The 25,779-nt window shown below is 41.1% G+C and overlaps 1 protein-coding gene across 6 annotated transcripts in view; it reads right to left on the bottom strand.

Annotated features, from left to right (window-relative positions):
• The window catches only part of CRYBG3 (crystallin beta-gamma domain containing 3), a 131,278-nt gene that overhangs the window by 33,627 nt on the left and 71,872 nt on the right, over positions 1–25,779 (bottom strand). For 5 of the 6 annotated variants that reach the window (XM_036352724.1, XM_036352725.1, XM_036352726.1 and 2 more), the window contains 5 exons: positions 18,207–18,349; positions 17,973–18,099; positions 17,113–17,145; positions 11,051–11,160; positions 6,384–6,510 (listed from right to left, as the gene is read on the bottom strand). In XM_036352724.1, coding sequence (XP_036208617.1) covers positions 6,384–6,510; positions 11,051–11,160; positions 17,113–17,145; positions 17,973–18,099; positions 18,207–18,349 — 540 coding nt within the window. Of the gene's footprint in view, positions 1–6,383; positions 6,511–11,050; positions 11,161–17,112; positions 17,146–17,972; positions 18,100–18,206; positions 18,350–25,779 lie in introns of those variants that run through there. The other variant, XM_036352728.1, reaches the window with a different exon arrangement.

The raw sequence follows: 25,779 nt of genomic DNA, 5'->3' as shown, positions 1-25,779 counted from the left end.
TCTAGTTGTTCATAAACAGCATCATTGTAATGCTGTTTCCAAGTCCCATTACTTATGTAGGTCAGTTTCTCCTATACTGTCCCATTCCACTACTCTGTGTCTCTTTGGTACCAGCACCCAGGACCTTAGTTATTAGGCTGTATGATGAAATATGTTTGGTAGGACACACAATCCTGCCTGTTGTTCTTAATATCTTGGCTATTTTGGACCCCTATTTTTTTTTCAAATTAACTTTAGGCTAAGCTCGTTATGTTTGCTACCCTCTAGAAATAGACAAGTGCCCTGGCTGGTTTTTCTCAGTGGTTAGAGTGTTGGCCCTTGGATCAAAGAGTTGTGGGTTTGAGTCAAGGGCACGTACCTCAGTTGTGGGTTTGATCCCTGGCACACTGATGTTTCCCTCCATTCCTGTTCCCTTTCTTTCTCTCCCTCCCTCCCTCCCTCCCTCCTCTCCTCTGTATACTCCTCTTTATCTACTTATATAAAAACCATGGGTGGTGTTCATCACATACAGACGAACAGTTGCAACAGAGCAGAAGGAAGTCAGTCCTACAGGGGTTGTCTTGGCAACAGCTGAGCCCTCCCCCAAGCTGTTTCCCGGAGCTGTTTCCCGTAAGGGCGGAGTTTGAGGCAGGAACCCACCCTGGGAGCATGGAGGCAGATCTTTCTAAAGTGTGCCGCGCCAGCACGGGGTGAACCTGAGTGGGGCAGCTGAAAGGCTTAGAAAAGACAGACAAGAGAATGAAAGCCTAGTCTTGGTAGGACGCTGCTTCTCTGAGAGACAGCGACCACGCCCACAGCCACGCCTTTATTTTATAGCAGATGCTATGCGTGACCAAGATTTTTACAAACATTCTCCTGGGTTTCAATCCTACTCAACTACATGCACCTGAACTCTATCAAGCCCACATCACTCAGGTACGTGGGGCCACATGTTCGGACCATAGGTTCAAGCTTACAACTATAGCTGTTGGCTATAATTGTGCTGGAAGGGCCCTGCCCTCCAAGCTGGGACTTGCACGTGGCAATGAGAGGACTGTGCCCTCTCATCAGTCCAAGGCTTGAACCTGTTCAAAACACTGTAGCGGCTCCCCACAATAAAGTTTTAATTCTGTTTTTTTGTTACTAATGTTGTGGCCCCACCCCATAACAAAGAAACAAAGGAAAATTTCCCCATCGAATTTCTGAATAGTATTACTCCTTCGGGAATGCCGTGTCATAAATTAAAATTGAAAGTGGGTGCAATCATCATGCTATTAAGAAATCTCAATAGTAAATGGGGTCTTTGTAATGGTACCAGATTTATTATCAAAAGATTACAACCTAACATTATCGAAGCTGAAGTATTAACAGGATCTGCAGAGGGAGAGGTTGTTCTGATTCCAAGAATTAATTTGTCCCCGTACGACACTGGCCTCCCATTTAAATTGATTTGACAATGGTTCCCGTGATGCCAGCATTTGTGATGATTATTAATAAATCACAAGGACAAACTCTAGACAGAGTAGGCATGTTCCTACCTGAACCCGTTTTTGCACATGGTCAGTTATATGTTGCTTTCTCTCGAGTTTGAAGAGCATGTGATGTTACAGTTAAAGTTCCAAGTCCTTCATCACAAGGGAAATTAGTCAAGCCCTCTGAAAGTGTTTTCACTCTTAATGTGGTATACAGGGAGATATTAGAATAAGTTTAATCACTTTATCAGTCATTGTTTGCATCACTGTTGTTTTCATATCATGTTTTTGTTGTTTTCATATCATGTTTTTGTCGTTTTTATATCATGCCTCTGTTGTTGTTATATCCCTTTGTCACTGTTTATTTATTAATAAATTTATATATTATTTTCATATACATTGTACTAATTTCCTTTCATCTCTCACACTTCTATTATAGAGAAAGGGCAAATAGCAATATTAAAATATCTCTGCTAATTAATTCCCTTTTTAAAAAAATATATTTTATTGATTTTTCACAAAAAGGAAGGGAGAGGGATAGAGAGTTAGAAACATCGATCAGCTGCCTCCTGCACACTTCCCACTGGGGATGTGCCCGCAACCAAGGTACATGTCCTTGACCAGAATCGAACCTGGGACCCTTGAGTCCGCAGGCCAATGCTCTATCCACTGAGCCAAACCAGTTAGGGCAATTAATTCCCTTTTAATGTGCATGAATTTTGTGCACCAGGCTACTAGTGTGTGTGTGTGTGTGTGTGTGTGTGTGTGTGTGTGTGTGTGTATATATTTATATGTATATGTATGTATATGTATATATATATGTATATGTATGTATATGTATATATATGTATATATATGTATATATATATGTATACACACACACACACACACACACACACACACAAACCAAGGGAAAAATATCCTCAGGTGAGGATTAAAAAAAAAGAAAAAAAAGACAAAAGTTTCTGTAAGCATTTTGCCTGAAATTATATTAATTTGGTGAAGACCACTTTACAATATTGGGTTTTTTCATCTATAAAAATTTATATCCCTCCATCTTTTATGTCCTTCAATAAAGCTTTTATAATGTTCCCCATATTGAATACCCTATGGTTGAACTGCTATTTATTTTGTATTCTGCAACTTAAACAAAAATTCATATTAACCCTAATAAATTATCTGTAGTAGCTACTCTACACAATTTTGTTTCGTCCTTTCTACTTTTTTTTTGTAGTTTTAATCTTATTACTGTGGCCAGGACTCCAGAATAATGTTGACTAGAAGTGGTGAGAGTACAGATCTTTATCTTTTGCCCAAATTTAAAGGCTAATGCTTCAAATGTCTCATCTGGAAGCTGATGTTTACTGCAGATTTCTGTTGGCTTTCCTTTTCAAAATGGACACAATAGTTAGTACTATTAAATATATGTGGGCTCGGCTGCAAAGTCAATAGTAACCAAACTCCTCCAGACTTTATAAATCACTGCTTCCTTTTTATTCTGTGACTGGACTTAGTCTTCTATTCAAAGCTGTACACCTTGTGCAGTGCACAGAATGACTGCCAATTCCCATTCCACTTCTTAAGATCATTTATGTCATCACTGTTGTAATTTCATTTGAAGTTTTTCTACAGCCTCTGATGATGTTTCTTTGGCTGTGCCTGCTCATAGCTGCCAGGATTGGATTATTACTTCAAAGGAGGCCGATTTCCATGCCCAGCCACGAGGACACACGACAGAAGCAACGGTGGTTGGCTGCTCCCACAGAAACATGACAAAAGAGGTTACCCCAACACTACCAGGTCAAAAAATTTCTATTTAGGTTTTCCACCCACCTCCAGCTCTTAACCCAATGTTTTGGGGACTGTTATATAAATAGTATAATCCTATTGAAAGCTAACACACCATCTTATTCCCTCAGACCACGTGAGTCCTGAGGCTGGATATATTTTTTTTCATTTCCAATTAGCAATATTCCCAAAACACATATTTGCAACAAAGCTAAAGGCTGCCAGAGGTTTGAAAATACCTGTTCTAATGGTTTATTTATAAGCTAACTTAGTCCAAAATAAGTGATTTGCCCAAGGTCACCTTAGTGAGAAGCACAATGATAAACTATGCTCCCAGCTTTCTTCACTGTAAAATGACGCACTCATGGACCTCAGAATCTCGCATGTCTGCACGACTAGCAATCAGCCTGGAGCAGTGTTGCTGCAAACACACTGATCTTGTTTAAAGATTAAATCTTCAGACTCCTCAGTACTATACCATTACGACACTTACATTAAGTCACAGCATGTCGGGGAATGCCAGGTATACACAGGCAACACCCTCAGAATTCTATTTTAATAAAAGCAAAATCAAAGGATCACTTCATATTTATGTAAAGTCAACTCAATTGGACAGACATATTTCCTAGAATGAATCTACAATCACAGTAGACTGTGGCATAGGAAGTGGTATTAACAAATACAGAGGAAAAGGTGTGTCAACCCCTAAGGGAGAACATGGAGGAGAGGGGATGCGGAAGGAATCAGGGCAGGTTAGGCTGAGTATGCTGTGTGTTTTCCAGGGAAAGGTAGCGCAGAATCTAGAGAAAGTGAGCAGGACCCCAGGGTGTGGGAGAAGTCTCTTGTGGAGAGAGCTATTCCAGGTAAGCGCATCTCAAGACATCTACCTCATGGTACTCAATCTATGCTCAATAAAGAACCTTCTGATGACTAATTCAGTTTCTGTGTTCTTCAGAGAGACAGAAAAATGCTCCAGACAAAATTCTTAAGCATTCCCATCATTGGAATCCACCTGATACAAATGACCAGCTGACCTTGTGGTTTATACACCAGTCTCCAGGTCTGATCAACTTGGGCCTGGGCCTCCAGGGTGAGGCATGGTTGACCCCATCAAGGAAACGCTACCTGCTGAGGCCTCCTCCTAGTCCCTCTGTAGGTCTTTGCTGGGATGCCAAACCCACCTCATATTACTTCCATTTTCCACACCAGACCTATTGCCTAAGCACATTTCAACAAAACTTTTCAAAGATTTAAAACATGCCATGCAAAGGCATTAAGAAAATGAATGTGCTTTCCTTATATAAACTGAGTATACTCTTTCATCAGCTCTTGGAGTGAAGAGGCTATAGCTCTCAAATCCTTCCCAGGAGGCACCTTCGCCTACCCTGCTCGGATCCCCCTGAGCCAAAACGGGGACGTGCAACCGCACAACTTACATAAAAACAGTTCTCTATTTTCACTACTAACTTAAATTATTCATTTTTCTTCAGGGATGTAAAATAACTGTTCAAAGAAAAACAGTAATACTCATTAATTTTGACTGTTTCTAAAATGCCCTCCTTAGAAATTAGTTGGCTTAGCTCACTGAATTAGCCCTACAAAATCCTTTCAGGATGGTACTCTCTTATTAGACCTACATACTTTGCTTTTAGAGTTAATACCCAATAAGTGCCTATCTGATGGTTTGACCACTAAAAATCACTAAGAAAATTCCTTTCCCAGGACGTGCGGACTACTTTGCAATGCCTTTTCAGTAGTGGGAAAGAGTTACCAGCCCACATTCTTTTTTTCTACCAGTTTTCCTCCTGCAGACAGGAAGCATCAGTAGCCACTTAATCTTTCCAAGTTGGTGTCTAAGGGGCCACTGAGAGAGACCAAGGATTCTATTTCTATTGTTGGTTTGCAGCCAAGACTCTATTCTTAGCCTGATACCAAGAATACTCTATCCAGGAATGCCTTGTGAAATAAGACTATACTGCCTAGCCTGGGACCAGACCCTGAGCATGGCCGTCATCCCTGAAGCCAGTTCTGGCTGAAGGTCTGATGGCTCCTGCTGCTGCGCAAGGCTTTGAGTCATCTCACTGTTAATCTCTCTTGGACCAAATGCTCCCAGGGAATCACCATGACTAGACACTGTGAAGATATCCCAGATCCTCACATTTCCTTTGCATAGACCCTACTAACTAGGAGGCCAGAACTGGCATTCCAGTTGTGTTCCTGTTTTTCTCATGTTTAAAATTCTGAGTAAATATGAGAGGAGACAGAAACACTTGCTCCATAAATGTGGGCCTCCAAGATGACCTAGATAATTCTGCACACACCATGCAGGAAAGCCCTATTTTCCCCCAAACAAGGTTTGAAATCAATACCAGTAATGGGCCATGCCCTACAGTAATATTGTAAACCTGAATAGCAGAAAAATGATGTGATTTATGTAATAATAAAAAGATCAATTATTTTTTTCAGTAGCTATAACAATTAAAACCATGATACCAATAGCTAACATTTATCAAGTGCTCACCACGCACTGGGTATTTTACAAGCACCATCTTATTTAATATCCCAGTGTCCTTATAAAGTTATTGCCTTTTACAGGTGTGAAAACTAAATAACTTTGTCAATGTCACCCAAACTGGTTAAAGTATCAAACTGGGATTTAAACCTAAGCCTATGTTACTCTAGTCCAGCCGTGGGCAAACTACGGCCCGCGGGCCGGATCCGGCCTGTTCGGCTGTTCTATCCGGCCCACGGAGCCGAAAGAGCGGAGGGTTCTCTTGCTCTCCCCTCCGCTCCTTCACCAGCAGCAGTGTTAACATGGCAACGTCGGGAAACACGGCTGCAGCTCCTTCTTCTGAGTCCAGTTTAAGAACCCATTGTGGCCCTTGAGTCAAAAAGTTTGCCCACCCCTGCTCTAGTCCCTGAGTTTAACATTCCCGTTCACAAAAAAAGAAAAAGAAAAGAAAAGGAACATGTCAATGTTACATTTTGGTTGGATTTCATGAGTGAATCTTGATTTTTATAATCCACAATTAAATTATTCAACTTTCTATATTTGCCCATCTATTGTTTTTTCTCATTCTCATTCATGGTAATTAAGCTGAACAAGAAAAGGTCTTATAATTATGCATTCAGCAAAGTACTTACATAGTCAATGGGCTGGAGGGACTTGACTTCAGATGTCGGGCAGCCACAAGAAGTAAGGTCAGCATAGAGACCTTCTTCTAACACACACTGGTTATCAGATATGTCCTCTTGGTAATACAGGAGCCAGCTGCAAACACAAGCCATGAGACAGTCCATTAGACTGCATCAGCCTCCGGTGTCGGCTCATCATTGCGCTGTGTATGTCCATTGGGGCAGGGACATGGCATTGAAGTCATGGTGCTGACCAGCAGCAAATGCCCATCACCACTTTAAAAAACACAGCTACCACTATCATTCACTGCTTACCATGTGCTAGACATAGGCTAGTACCATACACATACACACACACACACACTATATAATAAAAGGTTAATATGCAAATAGACCAGTCACTATGACACACACTGACCACCAGGGGCAGATGCTCAATGCAGGGGGCAGATGCTCAATGCAGGAGCTGCCCCCTGGTGGTCAGTGCGCTCCCACAGGGGGAGTACCGCTCAGCCAGAAGCCAGGCTCATGGCTGGTGAGTGCAGCGGCGATGGCGGGAGCCTCTCCCACCTGTGCGGCAGTGCTAAGGATGTCCAACTGACAGCGTAGGCCCGCTTCCCACAGGCCTAAGCCGTCAGTTGGACATCCCCGGAGGGCTCCTGGACTACGAGAGGGCGCAGGCTGGGCTGAGGGATGCCCCCCACCCCCCTGAGTGCATGAATTTCGTGCACGGGGCCTCTATGTGTGTGTGTGTGTGTGTGTGTGTGTGTGTGTGTATGAGGCCCGGTGCACAAAAATTTGTGCACTCGAGGGGGGGGGGGCGCCTCAGCCCGGCCTGTGCCCTCTCGCAGTCTGGGACCTCTCGGGGGATGACCACCTGCTGGCTTAGGCCCGCTCCCTGGGGGATTGGGCCTAAGTTGGCAATCAGACATCCATCTGGCAGCCCAGGAGCCCTCGGGGGATGTCCACTTGCCAGTGGCGAGCAGGCCTAAGCTGCAGTCTGACATCCTTAGTGCTGCTGAGGAGGTGGGAGAGGCTCCCACCACCACCACTGTACTGGCAGCCGTCAGCCTGGCTTGTGGCTGAGTAGAGCTCCCCCTGTGGGAGCGCACTAACCACCAGGGGGCAGTTCCTGCATTGAGCATCTGCCCCCTGGTGGTCAGTGTGTGTCATAGTGACCAGTCATTCCTAGTCGCTCTGCTGTTAGGGTCAATTTGCATATCACCCTTTTATTATATAGGAGTGCCTGGCCAGCCTGGGTGAGGGGCTGATGGCTGTTTGCAGGCTGGCCACAGCCCCTTCAGGGTGGAGGATCCTGCTGGGGAGCCTGGCCAGTCTGGGTGAGGGGCTGAGAGGGCCGTTTTCAGGCTGGCTAAGCCCCCCAGCGGGGACCCTTACCTCATGAGGGTGTGGCCATCCTGGGTATAGGGGCTGATGGCTGCTTGCAGGCTGGCCACAGCCCCTTCAGGGTGGGGGGTCCTGCTGGGGTGCCTGGCCAGCCTGGGTGAAGGGCTGATGGCTGTTTTCAGGCTGGCCACAACCCCCAGCCACACAAGCTCCCATGGAGGCTGGCTAGAAGCAGGTATCTTGGATTTGTCTTCTATAATTGAAACTTTGTTGCCATGAGTGGAGGCCACAGCCAGCTCAAGGCAGGTGGGAAGCTTGGCTTCCTCCATCGCCTGGGCAACCAAGCCTCCTGCTTGCTCCAGCTCCGTGGCTGCTGGCCGCCATCTTGGTTGGGTTAATTTGCATATAGTCACTCTGATTGGCTGGTGGGCATGGCTTAGGGCATAGTGAAGGTATGGTCAATTAGCATCTTTGTCTTTTATTAGTGTGTGTGTGTGTGTGTGTGTGTGTGTGTGTGTATACTATTTCACCGCGTCCTCAAAGATTCCATGAGATAAAACCATATTATATATATATTTTAAATTCTCACCTGAGGCTATGTTTTTTATTGATTTTAGAGAGAAAAAGAGAGTGAGGGAGGAAGGGAAGGGGAGAGAGAGAGAGAGAGAGCGAGAGAGCGAGAGAGAGAGAGACACCTGGGATTGAACTTGCAACCTAGGTATGTGCCCTGACCGGGAATCAAACCTGCCACCTTTTGGTATAGGGATGACACTCCAATCAACCAAATCACACTGGCCAGGGCATAAAACCATATTGTTAAAGGCAACACAACGAAGTTCAATTTGCCCAAGGTCTCCCCAACTTATCAAATGATAGAGCTGAAATTTGAAAGACAATATCTGCTTTAAGCTAATGACATTAACTTCATTTAGTGCTTGCAAGTACAAACCTCTGGGATCAAATTGTAGTGATTATTAAGCTCTTGAACACATTATTTTTTGGGGAAAATAAAAATTTGTATCCTTATTTAACAATGAGTGTGTCCTTCAGTCTGGGTGGGCTATAAGCTAGACTCCTAAAATTACACAACAGTATATAAAGTCTGTTACCTGCACACCTGACAGCTAATTAAGATGATAAAAAAGAAATAAACCCTTCAGAATCTTGGATATTGAATTATTGTCACAGTCAATGGGCTTGAGGGACTTGACTTCAGAAGTCATCAAAGCTTGATTAAGAAATGCCCTTTTGAAAGGACGGAGCTAAGGGATTAATGAATTGGCTGTTACTACTTCAGTTTTGATGTGTTTAAGTTGCAACCCTACATTTTAAGATCACCAGAACTGTAGTTTGGCTAGACCAGGTTAACTTTGGAAAACCACAGAAATGCTCTGTGACATCCTAACTTACTGTCATATCTTCTATGTAATTAGCAATATATAGCCAACATTTGTCAAAGGGTTTCCATGTGTCAGGCATGAAGTAAGCCTTCCATATACATCATTTATTCAGTCCTTGTAAGAATCCTTTGAGGGCCAAAACCGGTTTGGCTCAGTGGATAAAGCGTCGGCCTGCAGACTGAAAGGTCCCAGGTTCGATTCCGGTCAAGGGCATGTACCTGGGTTGCGGGCACATCCCCAGTAGGAGATGTGCAGGAGGTAGCTGATCGATGTTTCTCTCTCATCGATGTTTCTAACTCTCTATCTCTCTCCCTTCTTCTCTGTAAAAAATTAATAAAATATATTTAAAAAAAAAAAAAAAAAAGAATCCTTTGAGGTAGGTATTATTATTATTCCTCCTTTACAGCTAAGGAAACTGAGGTTCAGAGAGATAACCCAGTATGTTTAAGGTTACAGAGGTGGAAGTGATGGGAGTGGCTCAAATCCAGCTCCTTCAAGCATTCCAGGTAATGAAGCAATCACCATGGTTCTTGTATTTTTTTTTTTAATGAACTGGTTTTGCATGTTTAAAGAGATTAAAAGATGGGTATTTCGTGACATGTGACTATTATATACAATTCAAATTTTAATGGCCATAAACAGTCTCACTGGAACCCAGACATGCCCGCCCGTTTATGTATTGTCCACAGTGCCGTTGCGCTACAGTAGCTGTGGAGTATCTGGGGAACAGCCTGTAAGGGCTCAGAGATGAAAAAGTTTGCTGACCCCTGGTGTGGCGGGTAAGCTGAGTAAATGTTGGGAGAGGAGAGGATGGGGGCAGGGTAAGGGCAGACTGGAGGATGGATAGAGAAAATGAGATGAGTTGATGGTAAATCCTGGAAGACTTTGAACATCTGACTGGTATTAGAAAGTGGCTATGGAATTTAAAGCAGACTAGTAAACATATTAAACTGAACTTTGGGGCAAATAAAAGGGCAATGATTGGTTTGTGGTAACCAAAGGAAGTAATACAACACTGGAGCGGGTTGATTAGGAGACTGAAGTTCCTCAAATGGAAAACAAGAGATCCTAGTCTCTACTGGTTCAGGAGAGAGAGGAGAATTGATGAATCCAAGGTTATCTTAAAGAACAAATAAAGTGACTTTGATGAGTTATTAGGTAGATATTTGATACATAGAGACGCTACTCAAATCTACACTTAAAATTAAAATGGTAAATTTCATGTTATGTATATTTTACCACAATAAAAAGTCAACACACACACACACACACACACACACACACACACACACACACACACTACAGTGAAATATTATACTCATGATGTATCTATTATCAATTTATCCATGCTAAGGATTATATATCTTGAGAATTATACACAATTTCAGATTTCAGATACATGTGAAAAAGATCCAGTATGTTGCTGCTGTTGGGAGAACATAGGACTTAATAAAAAACGACCAAGCCACACTGGGCCTGACATTCAGTTGATCTTGGGGAAACACTAACTCTGAACCAGGACCTGCATCTATGAAATGGGGATGATAAATACTCTAAACAAAAAAATTTTTTCTTTAATCTAGGAGTCTTATCTGAACAAAAGCACTAATCTTTTTATTGCACTCTATTATGCTACACAATAAACATACAATATAAACACTCAAAATATTTAGAAAATAATGTAACAGTAAGAAAAAAATCACCCAAATGTTCCCGAAGCAGGCTAACTGGCATCCTGTTTCTCTGTTACACAATGGCTCATAACAGGAGTTGGAAAAAGTTAATATAAGCTATTTAGCAGCCCATCAATGAATAAAAACATTTTTATTTCACTGTGTATGCAAAAAATAATACAGGTCAAATATCTGTAAATTTTAAAGAAATTTAGTTGTTAAACAACAGTAAAAAACACTCAATAAGTATACTTACCAGCCCCGAAGAACTTTGAAAGAACATGGAGTGAATGAAGTCAAATCAGAAATTTCTTTGGTAAAATCTACACATTCACCTTGGAACCCTGGTTTACTGAATGCTTTGAGCTAAAAAACAAACACAACACAACAATTACACAGAAAACAACTGTTTGATATAATCACAAAAGCAAACTTTGTTTCATGGCCTTATAAAAAATTCAGTGAAATATTAGATTCATGATATATCTATTATCAATTAATCCATGTTAAGGATGACATTTCCCTAAAATTCACATTTTATTCCCCATACATATTTTCAGGAATGTCATCATGTATTTACCTTTTTCATCTATCTCTTGCACAAAATACTGGGCACAGAAGCCCAGAAAACAATTCTACCTATAAGAGTAAACCAGAATCCCTCCTCCACTAAGATGTGGTCCTTATCCATTGTATCAATTATTCTCCCGTCATGACACTACGGGTATGAAATAATAAGCAGTTTAGTGCTAAACACAAAGGAGATTTGGATTAGTATGGGGGTGGCTGATATGCCTCTCCCCTTTCCAAGCCTTCAGGATCCACAGTTAATGAGAGGGAGGAGAGAACGTGAGCACATACCCACAGTGCCATGAGCTGCCTGTGAGAGTGGAGATGGCGATGATAGGATTAGTGGAAAGCTTATGGCGAAGAGAGACGTCCGTGTCATGCATTTCAGGGTACAGGATTCAGTTTACTGATTAGACTACCTTAAACTTAATCCCAACAATAAGTTCCTTTAGACCAGAGATACATATCTGCAACACAAGTGACCCTGGATCTGTAATAGGTGAGACAAAATTAATGAGCCCTATAAATATTCCATAATCCACCAGAGCCTTGAAATGCCATGGCCCACAGGTCCACCCTGCACAGACAGGCCTGCGCTGGGGTAAGAATGCATCACAATGAACTATCTGCAGCATCGCCCTCTCTGCTGCTCACGAGGTCATGGAGAACAAGGCTTCTTTGAGCAGTGGATGTTCCCTTTTTCCTTCCTCTCCAGGGCCCTCTTAGAGGCTGATGGTCCCTGCATTCTGAGGAATTCTTTCTTGACCATGTCATTCTGCTTTGGCCTTGCTTAGTCTTTCAAAGATCAGCCAAAACCTGGGAGGTGAGAGAACCAATTCCCCCGACCAACTGCGGCTTGCGCAACACGACTTCCTATTGTGAAACCAGGCTGTATTTGGAGCATTACAACTAGGAGCTGTGATCTAGCAAGTTTCTACCACCGTCCTTTTGGTGCACACAGAGGATAGCAACAAAAAACAAGCCGAAATGAGACAGACTTCTGGAATAATTTCCTGTGTAAGAACAATTTTTCAGGTCCAGGGAAATTGCCCCTAAATTCCTTGATAAGAGCATGTATTTTGGATAGTGGTTTTTCAGAATATATAATGTTTTTGATTTAAGAGAGAGAGGGAGAGGAACATCAATGAGAGAAACACCAATCAGTGCCTCCTGCACGCCCCCTACTGGGGACTGAGCCCACAGACCGGCCAAGTGCCCAGACAGGGAATCGAGCCAGTGGCCTCTCCTTGCATGGGATGACATCCAACCACCTGAGCCACACTGGCCAGGGCCAGGCTGTATATTTTAACTTAAAGGTTTATAAAACACGAGTCTAAAAGTAAATCACATTTAACTTAAAAAAAAATGCAATTTCTCCTGTATGTAGATATTACCTCAATTCACAATAAGAACTGAAACAGCCTCATGGCTGTTTCATTCATAATTGTATTTCCAGTTTGTTTAATTATTTTCATATTGTTGAGCTTGTAATTTATACTTCAATGTTTCACCATGAAATGTCAAGTCCTGGACAACTGACAATGCAAGGTAAACATACTTCAGATGGTATGTATAGTAGCCACCTCTATTTTCTAGTCTCAGTGTTCATACTTAGAAGCATTAACTGAAATTTACACACACACACACACAGAAAAGTAACACTTCATTCTGACTACCTTACAAATGCCTCATAATAGAACAATTCTCATAATAATTTTCTGAGGACGGTCCACACAGAAACCAGCACCGCATTTATAAACTATAGTAATGAAACTTGGTGAAATTAAGTCCTGTGTACTACTGGCCGGATAACTATTTTAGTTTCCTTCCTAGGATAATGTAGAACAAATGTATAAAACAATGCAGATACTTTGCTTAGAACACAGGCAAGTAGTCAGATAAACAAAAGTTTATTTCAAACCACATCCAGCTCTCTGTGACATCTGGGCACAGCTCCATTCCTACCAGCCCCACAAATGGAACTGTATGGAAGCAAAAAAAAAAAGAAAGAAAGAAAAAGAAAAAAATACAGTGTACCATTGGTTTGCAAGGTGCCTTTTCTCATATATTATCTTATTTCTCCTTTAGACTGTCCTTTAAGGCACAAATTATCACTGCTTTATGAAGATTTGCAGAAATGCTTTTTACTATATACTTTTCATTTATGGTATATAAGAGTAAATGCAGTTGGTCTTTAATCTAATACGATAAATTAAAAAGTCAAGACCACGCCTAACTGGTTTGGCTCAGTGGATAGAGCGTCAGCCTGCGGACTCAAGGGTCCCAGGTTCGATTCCGGTCAAGGGCATGTACCTGAGTTACAGGCACATTCCCAGTAGGGAGTGTGCAGGAGGCAGCTAACTCTCTATCCCTCTCCCTTCATCTCTGTAAAAAAATCAATAAAATATATTTTTAAACAAACAAACAAAAACCACTCAAGACCAAACACAGAAGTTGTGCTCAGTTTATCCATATCAGAATAATTGTGAATGCATTTACTCCAACATTAAAGTAATTTCCGTGAGAAACATTCTATCCTGTCTAAAAAAGACTTTCTGCTGCCCTTTGGACCTCCTCCAAACACGCTGGTTGTTGAAGTCTTGCTTGCAATCTTCTGTTGCATCACGCTGCCTCATCCTGTAGTGTTATGTACTTTCCCCACCGATCACATGTCCTACAGTAACTGTACTTCTCTGATTACTCCTAGAAGGCTGTCTTTACTTGGTGGAGTACTTCCCGAGTGTTTCTACCTGTGGATTCTATAAAGATGAGCTAGTCACAGTACCATGAAGAAGTGTTTTTCTCTACTGCTCTTGAATCTTAATGATATTTGACTAAAACTGTTGTTCCTTTTCCCCATCAATGATAACAGTAATCACAACTATTAAAGATCCTGCAATCACTCTAAAATTCAATGTGGCAAAATTATATGATATAAGAAAATAAATATCCAGTCGCTTTTTCTCAGCCAGAATCATGCATAAAATTCAACAAGGGCTCAATAGTGAAAGAAATCCAAACTTCTAATTATATTTGCAATAGACTTGAAAAAGATTCTAAGAAAGCAAAGTCCTTGGTTGGGTTAGAATTTCCAGAGAATGATGCCTGAAAACAACCTCCCTGAAAACTAAACACACTGCTGTAAGATTTAATTTAGTGAAATTTCTGATTTGGACTTGCTGGGGGTGCGGGGTGATGAAGACATTAGGAACATAATCCACATGGTTTGCTTTTTTGTTTTGTTTGGGGAAAAATAAAAATAAAATGCCACCTGCTGAATATGAAGAACTCTATAATGCTCCTTTATATTTTGAGTTGGCAATTAGACTTGGTGACTGAGCTTCAATCAAAAACAACCTTCTCAATACAAGGAGGTGTTGTTCCATGTTCCAAATAAGACATCTCATCATGACATGCTTACACATCAGCAAGAATATTTTTATTAGCATAACTCTCATGATGTGTATTGATCTTTATCCACATACATTTTCTGGTTTTTCCTTTCTTAGGATGCTTGAGGTTCCTTTTCAAATCACTATCAAAAAAATTCCATCTCTGCCTTGAAGTCTGAGATGTAACTTCCTACTTATTCCACAGACAGAGAAAACGACGACTTCCTCTAAACACAGCATCTGCATGGTCAGTCTGGCTATCATAGCTACTTGTAAAGAACAAAAACACTTTCTAATTACTGTGTGGAACCAGCGTGTCAGCCAATCCAAAAGCTACCAGAACGTTCTGGAACGTTGGTCCAGTGGAAATAATAAGACCTTTGATACTGGGTCAATTAAGGAGGCTTTGTCTGCATGTGACCAAATATCCAGCTACCATCCACCTGTCAGAAACATTTATTTCACAAGGCAATAGCTGAGCCACAGCCAGAAAAACGAAGTGGGCCAAGTCCACTGGGCGTTCTCTGCTGCTTCCTTTTTTCTTCAAGTTGGACTGGAAATACTATGAAGAAACCCTCTGAGCAATCCACCCCAAACAAGGAAGTCCATACAAAGGACAGGGACGTAGGAGGGAAACAGACCTGAAAAGAATGTGACTTCTATTTGCTCTTAAGACTCAGAGATGTGCAGTTAGGGATCATCCCTATTTAACCCCTTAACTACTTATGTTGATCCATGTGAAAAAGTCCTTTAAGAGTCCACAGCTGAAGTTTACAAAGATTCAAAATAAATATTTTGGCAGGAAGTGTCTCCAAATACAACAGCTCGATTATACAGGGTAGAACAAAAGTGGGTTTACAACTGTTCTTTTGGAAAAAGACATGTAATTATTACAATAGCTTTATTAACTGCTTCTCAAACTCACAACTGTAAACCTACTTTTACCCGACCCTGTATTTACAAAGGAAATGTTCCCAATGGGCCTGAGTTAATCAGAAATGAAACCTGAAAGCACTGTGAATGGGTAAACTAAGCTGATTTAAAATATATAAACAGTGATGTGAACATGAAAAACATACACTCAAAGAGAAGGATTCAGCATTATGTAAAGCTAGCAAATGTCAAGTAATTAAAATTAACCAATATATTTGGCTTTTTGACAGAAAATGTTCCAAATTTGTTGTTTAAAGTGAGACAGAAGAAGCTATCTCTCTCAATCTCTCTTCCTTCTATAGTTGTACTGCTCATATCATGCAATGTCTTTCTTGATGTAAAAATCCTGAAAATGTGGCTAAGTAGTGTCAGATACTAGAAAATGCCTATTTTGTGATTGTGTGAAATGATACAAATTCTAAATCCCGGTTTGCTCATCAATAAATGAGATTAACCCTGACCTCACAGAGTTATCAGAAGCACTAAATGAGCACAATTTCTGTTCCACCTTTTCACCCAGCCCCACAGCCCCCTCCCCTCTGACAGCTGCCAGTCTTTCCTCTATCTATGAGTCTAATTCTATTTTGTTAGTGTATTTTGTTCATTAGATTTCACATATGAGTGAAATCATATGGCACTTGTCTTTCTCTGACTGGCTTAAGTCGGTAAAGGGATTAAGCAAAAACCACAAAAAACTCACACAGACAACACTACGGTGATTACCAGAGGGTAAAGGGGAGATGGTGACTGAAGGAAACTTGACTTGGGGTGGTGAACACACAATACAATATACAGATGATGTATTATAGGAATGTATACCTGAAATCTATATAGTTTTATTAACAAATGTCACCCCAATAAATTCAATAAAAAAGTAAAAACAAAAACAAAAACGGGGGGGGGGGGCACAATTTCTAGGCCTCAATGGATAATAAACAAAACTTAGGCTCCAGAGTAATCCCCAATCCTTCAAACCCCTACCACTAGAAATAAAGAAGTAAGGTTGCAATTTTAATAGCACTTTTAAGACCTATCTGATTTTGGTATTAGAAATACATTAGGAATACATTAGGAATAATAAGCATGTCAAGACAGCTAGCTATTTCTCTATGTGCTGAATAAGGATAAAACACTCAAGAACGGCTGGGTGACAGGGAAGCAGAGTGGCAGACGTTCAAAATGACCCCACAGTGGTTAGAGTTGAATCCCTATCAGAAGAAAACAGGAGCCGGGATACATCCAGGCCAGAACCACCAGCAACAAAGATGGGCTCTTCTGCGTGCAGGTACCAAGCACAACGCAGCCGCCCTGACACACAGCCACACACACGTTATCTGAAGGAAACAAGGATTTGAGAGAAAGGGCATAGATGCTTTTAGCAAACAATTTAACAATCCCCAGGTAAGGCTATTTTTAAACATACCAAATGTGGAGGCTCATTTATCCCAAGTGGTTCCTGAAAAACATATTAAATAAAACATTAAAACAATTGTAACCATATAATCAGTAGTCTTCTCAAAAGTTCCGAAAATATCCTTGGCGGGGAGGAAGGTCTAGCCAATTTACTAGATTTTTTTGAATTGGCCAGGACCCTCAAATAACTTACTGAATTCTCTTACAGTAATTTTGTATTTATTACTAATTCACTTTGAGTAATACTGTAGCTGGAAGAAAAATGTGCCCCAATACCCATTAGAACAAAAGCGTCTGAACTTCCCACTATTCCGTCTCCCAAACTATCTCGTGGACACCCAGACTGCCCTGTAGTGTTTATTACCCAGGCTCTTTGTGGAATGCCCTCTCTGCCCTCCGTACCTTAAGATTTCACCCAGTGTATTCCCTTTCGTGGCACGGTCCCCAAGTTCCCAGGTCCTGAGTGCTTCCTTTCCCTTGCTCCCCTCGCACTGCCTACACATTTCATTTTCTCACTAATCATTCTATAATTAATTGTCTGTATGTCTATCTCCTCAGAGACTGAGACCCATCAGGGCAGTCTTATCCATCTATCTCCAGTGGATCAGCACAGTGTCTGGCACAGCTGAGGCACTAAATAAATGCTGCTCAGTGAATGAACTGATCAAATTACAAAGCCACTTCATCAATGTGCTAATATCACACACAAGGTCTCTATAGAGTCCACAGAAATTCTTATGCTATTTCATTTTCTCTACACATACGTGCAACATAGATCAACAATTTCACTTTGAAAAAGCTTGTTCCACACATTCTGTTGTATGCCATCCCATGCCCCTGGCATTAGCTATGTCCAGACTTTTAACTTACCAGTTGGATAGGTCGTATTGACATGATTATGTTATTTGATCCTCCCCAGTCAAAAAAGCATTTGTATTTCCCTTTCTCTAAAATGTACTGTTCTCCACAGAAAAACTTCTGCTGGTAGGCAACCCACCTAGTAGGGGGAAAAGGAAAAAGAACAGAGGTGATGTAGAATCGAGCAACCCACAATTTTAAACAGCAGAGAACATTTAAAGGTTCTCAAGGGAGGAGACAACTTACACTCCACTTTTAACATGAATGGATCTTGTTTCAGTGCCAAAGCCCGTTTCTTCTAAGTCAGAAATTTCCTGATTTTTAATGTCAATAAACTTCCCACTTTCCAGGTCAGATTCAAACAGTGTGATGGAAGACTCTATAAAATTCTAAGAGGAGGAAGAGAAAAGTTTAGAAAATGCATGAATTTTGTTTTATGGCTTGCTAAATCTTTGCACAATTTTCACATACTTGTGAGATAATTTTCACAAACACAGCTCCAGGAAGAATTTTAAATGGTATTGGGAACAACTGTAATAGTCACTATTCCTAAATAGTTTTAAAAACTAAGCCTCAATTTTTACTTTAATCAGGAAAACATACCATTTTTATATAAGTTGAAATTAGTTAACAGTTGGTAAATTGCTAGGACTTACAGGCTACCATATGCAACACTACTTGTAAAGGAAACTAAAGTCTCACTTATGCCTAAAGATCAAAGGCTGCATTAAACAAAATGGGCAACAAGGGGGAGGATTTGATGTGCTTAAATGAAATGTGGAAAATAAAGTGCTTGACAAAAGAAAAAATTATTAAAAAATTAAATTGAGAGAAAATGCTCTAACTGGTTTGGCTCAGTGGATAGAGTGTCAGCCTGCAGACTAAAGGGTCTCAGGTTCAATTCCGGTCAAGGGCATGTACCTTCGTTGCGGGTACAACCCCAGTGGGGAGTGTGCAGGAGGCAGCTAAATCCATGTTTCTCTCTCATTTATGTTTCTAATTCTCTATCCCTCTCCCCTTCGTCTCTGTGAAAAAAAATCAATAAAATATATTTTAAAAAATAAAAAATAAAAAATAAACTGAGAGAAAATTGTAAAAAGTTTTAATCAGACATGTTTGAAACAAAATCATCAGAAAAACTCTAAGACCCAAATTGATAAGTCAGCAAATAACACAGACATTTCACAAAAAAATTAAAAACAAATAAGAAAATTGTGTCAATTGTTTTATTTTGAATTTCACTAATAAAAATAAATTCAAAATAAAAGAATTGAAACAATTCTCACTTTTTAAATTAAGATAAGAAGGATCTTAAAAAACCAGTTTTGTCAGGGAACACTCCTGGTGGAAACATACATTGGACAGCTATTTTAGAAAATAATATAGAATATATTTAAAAGATTGATATTGTTCACACTCTTTGAGCCTGAAATTAATCCCCGCCTTTTTTAAGTTGAGCTTTTTAAAGAAACTAAACAGTAGGCAATTTATATGCAAAGATGCATTGTTTGTAATAGTGAAGAGCTGTAGACAATGTAAATGTCCAAAAGATGCATCAAGATAAACTTTTATGCATCTACCACTTGATGGAATAAATATAATTATGAAGAGTTTTTTAACAAGCTAACAGTGAAATATATTCTACACTTATTACTGGCCATGAGTTTGATGTGCATTATTTTCAAATGAGCAATCAAATGAGATTATATTACTTTCATCCCCATTGTACAACTAAGAAACGGAGTGATATATAATTATACTGAGTAATATATAAAAACTAGAGGCCCGGTGCATGAAATTTGTGCACAGGTAGGGTCCCTAGGCCTGGCCAGCAATCAGGGCCAGTCAGGGCCTTCTGGCTGCCGGCGGGGGCCTCCCTTCCACAGTTGCTGGCCAGGGCCTTCCTTCATTCTGTGCCTCCCCCTGGTGGTCAGCGCACGTCATAGTGAACGACTGAACTCTCGGTCTCCATTCAAACTCCTGAGAGGACATGTGCATATTATCCTTTTATCCTATATAATAAAGAGCTAATATGCAAATGGTCATCACACCCTCACGCTGTCACGCCGTAACGGCTCAGACACTCAACACTGAGGAGAGAGGAATGGGGACCAGCCAGGCACAAATGAGCTCACAAGAGAGAAATGGGGACCAACCAGGCTGCAGCCCGGGAGAGGGACAAGTACCCGCCCCGCGATCCCAGGCGCCAATGGCTGCACCTGCACCTGCGGCCCGAGAGAGGGACAAGCCGCCTGCCCCGCGGCGTGGCGGGGTCTGGGGTCCCGGGTTTCACACTATTTCCTGCGGGTCTGGGTCTCACGCGATTTTGCGTGCTGGGTCACTAGTATATATAGAAGATTGATATAACATACTAATACATTATATCAATATTATACACACACACAGAGATGAGGAAATCAAGGCTTTAATAGCCTGTAAGTGACTTGCCTTAAAGTCCCCTGAATAAGCCTCCTAACTGAAGGATGAAGTGTATAGCCCGGGTGTCACATCAACAAACCTGGCTGTACTGACAGCATACACTTCCAGCGTGAACATGGCTTTGTCTCTTGCAACCTGAGAACGCATAATTAGCTCGAGGCAGTTGGGAACCAGTATCAACAGCCACCTACCAAGTCAGGCCCAAACAAAATGGGAAGGTCTTTTATCAGCTCTCAATTTTATGGCTCTCTCCCCTCCTTTCCTCCCTCCCTCCTTCCCTCCTTTCTTCCATCTCTCCTCCCCTCCCTCTCTTTCTCAGGTCACTCTGGAATGCTCCAACTCTGCTTCTATTACCTACTCTACTCTGGGTTAGGGTTTCAGGAAGGGGGGTGCAGGGATAAACTGAAATATACCATATGTCATTCATTATATTATGTTGGAATCAAATGGGACAAAGACAAAAAATAGAGATATGTGCATACTTAACGTGTTTGTGCCCTTTCATGAAAATAACTTGTGTTACTATGTGATGTGCTCTACTTGAGCAATGACTTGCACAAATCAACTGTGTGGGTTGTGGGCGATGACCATAGTGAGGAGGGCGAACTGGGAAGCAGGCTGGAGGGACAGGCCATTTGACCACAATGCAGCCCAGAGCCGAACAGAGGAATCTGCTGTCAAAAGGGCCAGGTGCAAGTGCTGACAGTGTATGCATTCACAAATAAATTTACTCCCTGCCCAGCCAATGTGGTTCAGTGCTTGAGCTTCAACCTATGAACTAGGAGGTCATGGTTTGATTCCCGGTCAGGGCACATGCCTGGGTTGTGGGCTCAATCCCCAGTGTGGGGCGTATAGGAGGCAGCTGGTCAATGATTCTCACTATTGATGTTTCTATCTCTCTTTCCCTCTCCCTTCCTCTCTGAAATCAATAAAAATATATTTTAAAAAATTTACTCCCATGGCTTGAGTGTGTGTGTCCTTCCTGCTCTGTCTACCAAGGGCCATGGGAATCTCCCAAGTAGCATTGCTCTCCTCTTTCCAGCTTTGGCTTTTGGTGCCTATAGCTCTTGCCTTCTGTCTTTTGTAAGTACCCTTCTGAACCACTCTCCTAGTTTTGAGCTTCTCTGCATTTTTCCTGAAACCTACCAAATATACAATATCTGATCTAGTTGACTAGCTGCCATCACTATGGTGCCCCTTCCAGGCAGAGTTCTAACTCTAAGCCAACTCCAATCATCTGTAGCTAAACCTCCAGGGTCATGTGTACAAAGCATGGCATGAAATATTTAAAGAAAACACACCCCAAAACAAAAAAATTGTAAATGTCTTGTTCTGGCGGTAACTGCAACAGGCCCTCAGAGTTACAACATCCTGAGTAAGCCCCACGAGGTTACCAGGTCACTGCCATCCCACTTTATTGGGCACAATTAAATAACGTCGGAAGTCATACTGATTTAAATGGGGCTTTACAGCTGGAGAAGAATGAATAATGATGGAATGACCTCAACTCTATATTCCACTTTATTTTTTCAAAGCACTGACATCCATTGAAAAATCGGGATAGTTTAATAGTTTCTCAGTACAGTACTCCTGCTGCTAAGAAAATGAATGAGCAGCTGCCGCAGGACCAAACAGCCTTAAAGATCAGAAATTTGATTATTTTTAATTTCCATAACATCCCTCAGCTGACTGGGTGCCAGAGCTTTTGCGCTAAAAGCCCCGTGGACGATGAGACATGGGACACCAGTGGAGATTGAGCATACCCATTACTTTAGGAGAAAGACCTCCTCTGCATTCCACCTGGCTTCAGAAATTTGAAAAGGGGCCCAAAGTCTGAAAATCGTAACAAAAACAAATAAAAAAGCTAGTGGAAAACAAGTCTATCAAGACAGTTTCGTTGAGAAAGCCAAAAAATAAAAATTCCTTCCTTAATCCCTGAAGTCTACTGCTATATTCCTTCTGGTCTTGTCCTTTAAAAAAAATACTCAACTCCAAGTCAACACATCTGCCTGACTCATTTGGAATTAGGAACACATTTCTGGTTGTACTCTCCAAAGCACGCTGGGACACAGATCACATTATCCCTAAGGAACTCATCCCGGGTTTGACCTTAGTAGAATCCAGAGTGTTCTGCATACTGGAGCCAAGACATTAGAAAACTGCATTGTATTACGCAGTTTTCTGTCCTTTTGTTTATTTTATATTACCTCAACTTACATCTGAAAATGTAGCATTTCACTCTTTCTAAGGTTAGAGACATCTGAGAGTCTCCTACTTATGTAGGTCTGTGACAAAGGCTTTAAATCCTGTATCTAAATACTGTATTACTTAAAATTTTCAATGAGGGTAGACCTTATTATCACACATAAAAAAGTAATAATAAAGGGTATGGAAGAAAATTTGGGGAGATGACTAATATGTCTATGGCTCTGATGGTGGTAGATGGTTTCACAGGTGTAATTTATCCCCAAACTCATTAAATATGCACAGGTGGCACTAGTCGGTTTGGATCAGTGTTTAGAGCGTCTGCCCTTGGACTAAAAGGTCATGGGTTTGATTCCAGTCAAGCGTACATACCTAGGTTGCAGGCTCAATCCCTGCCCTAGTCTGGGTGTGTGCAGGAGGCAACCAATCAATGTGTCTCTCTTACATTGATGTTTCTCTGTCTCTCCCCTCCCTTCTACTTTTTCTAAAAATCAATGAAACAAATATCCTCAGGGGAGGATAAAAAATAAACAAAAAAATAAAAAGAAATATGCACAACTCTTTACATGTCAAGCATGCCTCAATAAAGTGAACTCTCCCATTATATACTTAAAATACTTTACTTGAAATATTTTTAAGTAAAACTTGATAAGCAAGTTTTTAAAAGCATTTTCATAATATAAACATATTTAAATTCTAAATTTTCTAAATATGTACAGATTTGTTCATATATTTCATCTGAAATATTTTGTGGACATAAGTTTATAAGTAAACTGTCTGAAAGTTCATGTAAATAATTACTTATTATAAGTATGTGTATTGTCTGCAATGTGACATATCTTTACAGCCACAAATGAAGTGCCAATAAACCTCCGGTTGAATGAGATCCAGTTTTCCATTGTTAAGTGCTGTGTTAGTCTAACCATTTTGTAAAAGAGGAAAAGGAATTATATGGCACTAGAGGCCCGGTGCACAAAATTTGTGCATGGGGGAGGGGGGAGGCGGGTCCTTCAGCCTGGCCTGCACCCTCTCCAATCCAGGACCCCTCGGGGGCAGGCGGCTTGTCCCTCTCTCGGGCTGCAGCCTGGCTAGTCCCCATTCCTCTCTCATGAGCTCATTTGTACCTGGCTGGTCCCCATTCCTCTCCCCCTGGTGTTGAGTGTCTGAGCCGTTATGATGTGATGGCGTGAGGGCGTGATGACAATTTGCATATTAGCTCTTTATTATAAAGGATAGGCTCCAGAGTAGGCAGATTTTCCCTTAACTCACAGCTTTACACTCGGGCACAGTATCTCTCAGGTCCTTAGTTTCTGAATCTGTAAGACTGAGAGAACGTATGTATGCCTTTGTGACGATTAAGTATAAGCATGAAAGTAAGGTCCTTGACAAATGTTAGAATATTATAATGAGGATTATGAAAACATCTTTAACTATAACTTAATAACTTACCTTTTAACTTGAATTTAAGGAGAATAGAAGATCTTCTTGAAAGGGTACTTTTACTTATTTTTGTAAATGCCACAAATTTTGTATGCAGCACTAATTAACATGCCAATTTTTCCAATATAGATTATCACAGAGTCTATATCAAATATTTCATAATTATGTAGCTCTACAGGGTGGGGCAAAAGTAGGTTTACAGTTGTATCTACTTTCAAATACAATAAGTAAATAATAATACAAAATAATTATTGCACTCGAAAGTGGCTACAACTGTAAATCTACTTTTGTCCCACCCTGTACAGTTATAGTATTCATATATTTTCATGTCTTCTACTATTGGTAGATTTTAATTAGTGAGATGAGGTTTGTTTTTTTGTTAGCTTGCTTTAGTCACAGTCATCTTTGGAAGATATCATCACATTCATTTCTAAACATTTCTAGGATCAGCAATGCTTCCACTCAATTCTTTTTGAAATAAGGAGGGAAAAGAAAATTTTGATACAAGGTGGAAGATGCATCGAATCATGACCCACAGTTTACTCAAAGAGTGGGGTCAACAACCTTAAAAAAAATATTGAAGACTATCTTGTTTTGTCTTGCTTGCCTTTTATTTTATTATTATTTTTTTAAAATATATTTTATTGATTTTTTTTTACAGAGAGGAAGGGAGAAGGATAGAGAGTTAGAAACATCGATGAGAGAGAAACATCGATCTCTCGTTAGAAACATCCCCTACTGGGGATGTGCCCACAACCAAGGTACATGCCCTTGACCGGAATTGAACCTGGAATCCTTCAGTCTGCAGGCCGACGCTCTATCCACTGAGCCAAACCAGTTAGGGCTTGCTTGCCTTTTAGTGCTCAGGTAAGGAGTGGCTAGGTAGAGAAAACCACTGGTCACTGTATATTGTGGACTAAATACCTCAAAAGTTGCCTATCTGTCACTCAAGTAAACTCAGTGCCCAGTCTTCAGTGGATTGCCCTGTATTTCTGTCAAGTAGAACTGGTTTCCAACTCTTATGGACAAGGATGTTTCATGGAAAAAAACAACAACACACACACAAAAAAAGCTCCTTTGTCCCTGTGCTCCTTTCCCATTCTGGCTCCTCCTGTCTGGCCAGGTGAGGGGTTGCAGCAGAGCTGCTGCTGGCCCTGACACACAGACCAGAAGGGCCAGAGCACACAACCTCTGCGCTCACCCTGTGCTCAGTGCACGTGGACCCACAACCACCCTTCGCTTCATTATCAGTTCCTTCCAAGAGGGCTTTCACTATGCCAGAGTTTAGAGTTCATATGGGTACAGATTATTTTGGAAAGAGACTGCAGTGGGAATGCCTCAATCGTAAGAAAACATGCCCCTCTGAGCATATTAGAGTCTGCAGGGCTGGCCAGAGAAATGAGCCACATTTGAGAAGGCCTGGTATCCTACAGAACTCTATCATTCACCGCCTCTTCTCTACAGCTTCATCAGCTTTCACTGGAGTCCTGCAAGGTCCTGGTCCTCTTTTCTCCAGACTTCCTTTACACCATGCCATTTCTTGATACAGTCACCAAAAAGATCTTTCTAAACCACTAATCTAATCATACTCGCTAGGTCTAAAATCCATCAGTGGCTCATTATCAAGTTAAGAAAAAAAAAACTGAACTCTTCAACATGGCATATGAGGCCCTGCATTATCTGCCTCTGGACTCATCTTCCCAAAGTTCTCCCTAATACCCTGACTTACCTGCAT

The sequence above is a fragment of the Myotis myotis genome, unplaced genomic scaffold (assembly GCF_014108235.1).
Source record: "Myotis myotis isolate mMyoMyo1 unplaced genomic scaffold, mMyoMyo1.p scaffold_m19_p_2, whole genome shotgun sequence".
Lineage (NCBI taxonomy): Eukaryota > Metazoa > Chordata > Mammalia > Chiroptera > Vespertilionidae > Myotis > Myotis myotis.
This window is presented reverse-complemented; position numbering and strand designations above follow the sequence as displayed.